This window comes from Montipora capricornis, chromosome 6 (assembly GCF_036669925.1).
Source record: "Montipora capricornis isolate CH-2021 chromosome 6, ASM3666992v2, whole genome shotgun sequence".
In the NCBI taxonomy this organism is placed as follows: Eukaryota; Metazoa; Cnidaria; class Anthozoa; order Scleractinia; family Acroporidae; genus Montipora; species Montipora capricornis.
In genome coordinates, this window is record NC_090888.1 from 59644483 (window position 1) to 59646776 (window position 2294).

The following is a 2294-nucleotide window of genomic DNA, read 5'->3' on the forward strand; positions in this document are numbered from 1 at the left end:
TAATTCTCCCTCGGGATATTGACGGATACAGATGAAACTTGTGAGGTAGACTTTCATATACTGGACTAAAATAGCGGAGGCCAAAAGAACCATTCTGATTAGGCCTTGCTAATTAGGTATTGTTATGTTCGCTTTGTTTTTTGTTTATGGACATTAATTATTTCGGATCCGGTATATGAAAGACCAGCCAACGTGTGACTGAGAAAATTGAACAGTTTCAAAATCTACGTAAAATGGATATGTTTAAAGTAGTTCTACAAATTATCATTATTTTCGTTTCAAATTATTCCGTTGCTTCTCGAAGTTGTAGCAAAATGCCTGTTTATGTGGACCATCAAGACGGGGATGTGATTTTGGCCGGACTGTTCAACATTCACGGCAAAACGGCGAGCGACGAATGCGATACAATTTTAAACCCACAACAACTCGCAAGTGCCGAAGCCATGGTGTACGCGATTAAACAAGTCAACCAAGATCCGTATCTACTTCCCAACAAAACCCTGGGCTATCGTATTTTCGACACCTGTGGAATGGTTACGACGGCAAATTGCCTAGCGTATTCGTTTCTGACTAATAACGACAAATATGAAATGTTTGAAGATGCCGAAGAAAGTACAAACCGAACAATACGACCGATAGCGGTTGTTATTGGACCATCTGATTCGGCAAGCGCAATAATCGTGGCGAATACTCTTCAAGTTGGAAATCTGCCTTTAATCAGCCCTTCAGCCACAAGCGAAGAACTGAGTCATTCAAATTTTAAGGTGTTTTTCCGTACCGTTCCGCCGGACAGTCAGCAAGCTAAGGCCATCGGTGATTTGATTGACTATTTTAAGTGGACTTACATTGCAGTTATCGGCATTGATACATCGTACGGAAGGTTCGGCGTCCATGCTCTGGAACACGAAACTGAGGAAAGAGACACTTTCTGTATTCACAGCATAGAGTACTTTCCGCCCAAAGAATATGAACACAAAATTGGCAAAATAGTCTCTAGGATAAAAAGAGCGGCGAACGTGCAAGTCATTGTGTTGTGGACCGATGATATCTCCAGTATTCATTTCTTCTTTAGCGAGTCTCTTAAACAACAACTGATTGATCGTACGTGGATCGCACCGAACGGCTGGTCCGAAACGACCTCGTTATTCACCGAACATTACTCGACGGTGATTGCTGGCTTCATAGGAACATCGCTACGGTATTTCAACGTCTCCAGGTTTGAGGAACATTTGTTAGAAAAAAACTCATCTTTATCGGAAATCAAAGACAATATATGGTGGCAGGAATTTTGGCAAAGTGCAAACAACTGCTCTAAGATAGTATGGAAAGGTTGCGCTGATAACAACGTATCCACAATGATCCCAGATTTGCTCAAATCTATGAAGGCAAAGGCCTTGGCTTATGTTATTGACGCCGTGAGAGCAGCCGCGCATGCTATTGACTCAGTGTACCGCTGCGAACAGGAACAAGCTACCTTGTCTCAAGTCAAGTGTTTAACCTCTAAGTCGATTCATTCCATGGACGTGTTACACGCTTTAAGAAATGTCTACTTTCAAGGCATCACGGGATCCATAAGCTTCAACAACAAAGGCGATTCCCTGCTGTCAGCAGCATATGATATCGTTAACCTTCAGGTAGTACCCAGGAGAACTCCATCACTTCACAAAGTTGGGACCTGGGAAAGAGTTCTTCGGAAACGCTTGCAACTGCGCGCGGGCTCAGTAGTATGGAAAAATGGGAGCAAAGTCATCCCTACCTCCCTTTGCAGTGAACTTTGTCAACCAGGGATGAGAAGGACGACAGTCGTTGCTTGTTGCTGGGAATGCATTCCATGCTCGATTGGAACAATTAGTACTAGTTATGGCTCCGAAAACTGCACTTCATGCAACTTTGATGAGACATCGACCCAAAATAATACGAAATGTGAGCTACTTCCATACAACAATTTAACATTGAAAGAAGTGAGCGGAATGATTTTGGCCGTTATTGCGACCATTGGCATCCTGCTAACTTTGTTTACCCTTGGAGTTTTCCTAAAACATCGCAACACACCAGTTGTTAAATCCTCTATTCGAGATCTAAGTTACGCATTTCTCGCGATCATTCTTTTGGCATTCTCAACAACTTTGGTGCATGTAAATGGTGTCACGTTGTATTTCTGCTTCACGGACATGCTAATCACTACCATAGTTTTCAATTCCTGCATTTCTATATTGTTTCTTAAAACCAGCTACCTTGTACACGTATTCAACTTCCAAAGAGCGGTTACAACAGGAAAATCGCAGACATTTTTT

At 42.3% G+C, this 2294-nt stretch overlaps 1 protein-coding gene across 1 annotated transcript in view; it reads left to right on the top strand.

Moving 5' to 3' along the window:
- Positions 1-314: 314 nt before the first annotated feature.
- The window catches only part of LOC138054238 (extracellular calcium-sensing receptor-like), a 2919-nt gene continuing 939 nt past the window's right edge, over positions 315-2294 (top strand). Inside the window, exon 1 of the mRNA XM_068900727.1 lies at positions 315-2294. This exon is cut by the window's right edge and continues 939 nt beyond it. Within this exon, the coding sequence (XP_068756828.1) occupies positions 315-2294 (1980 nt within the window).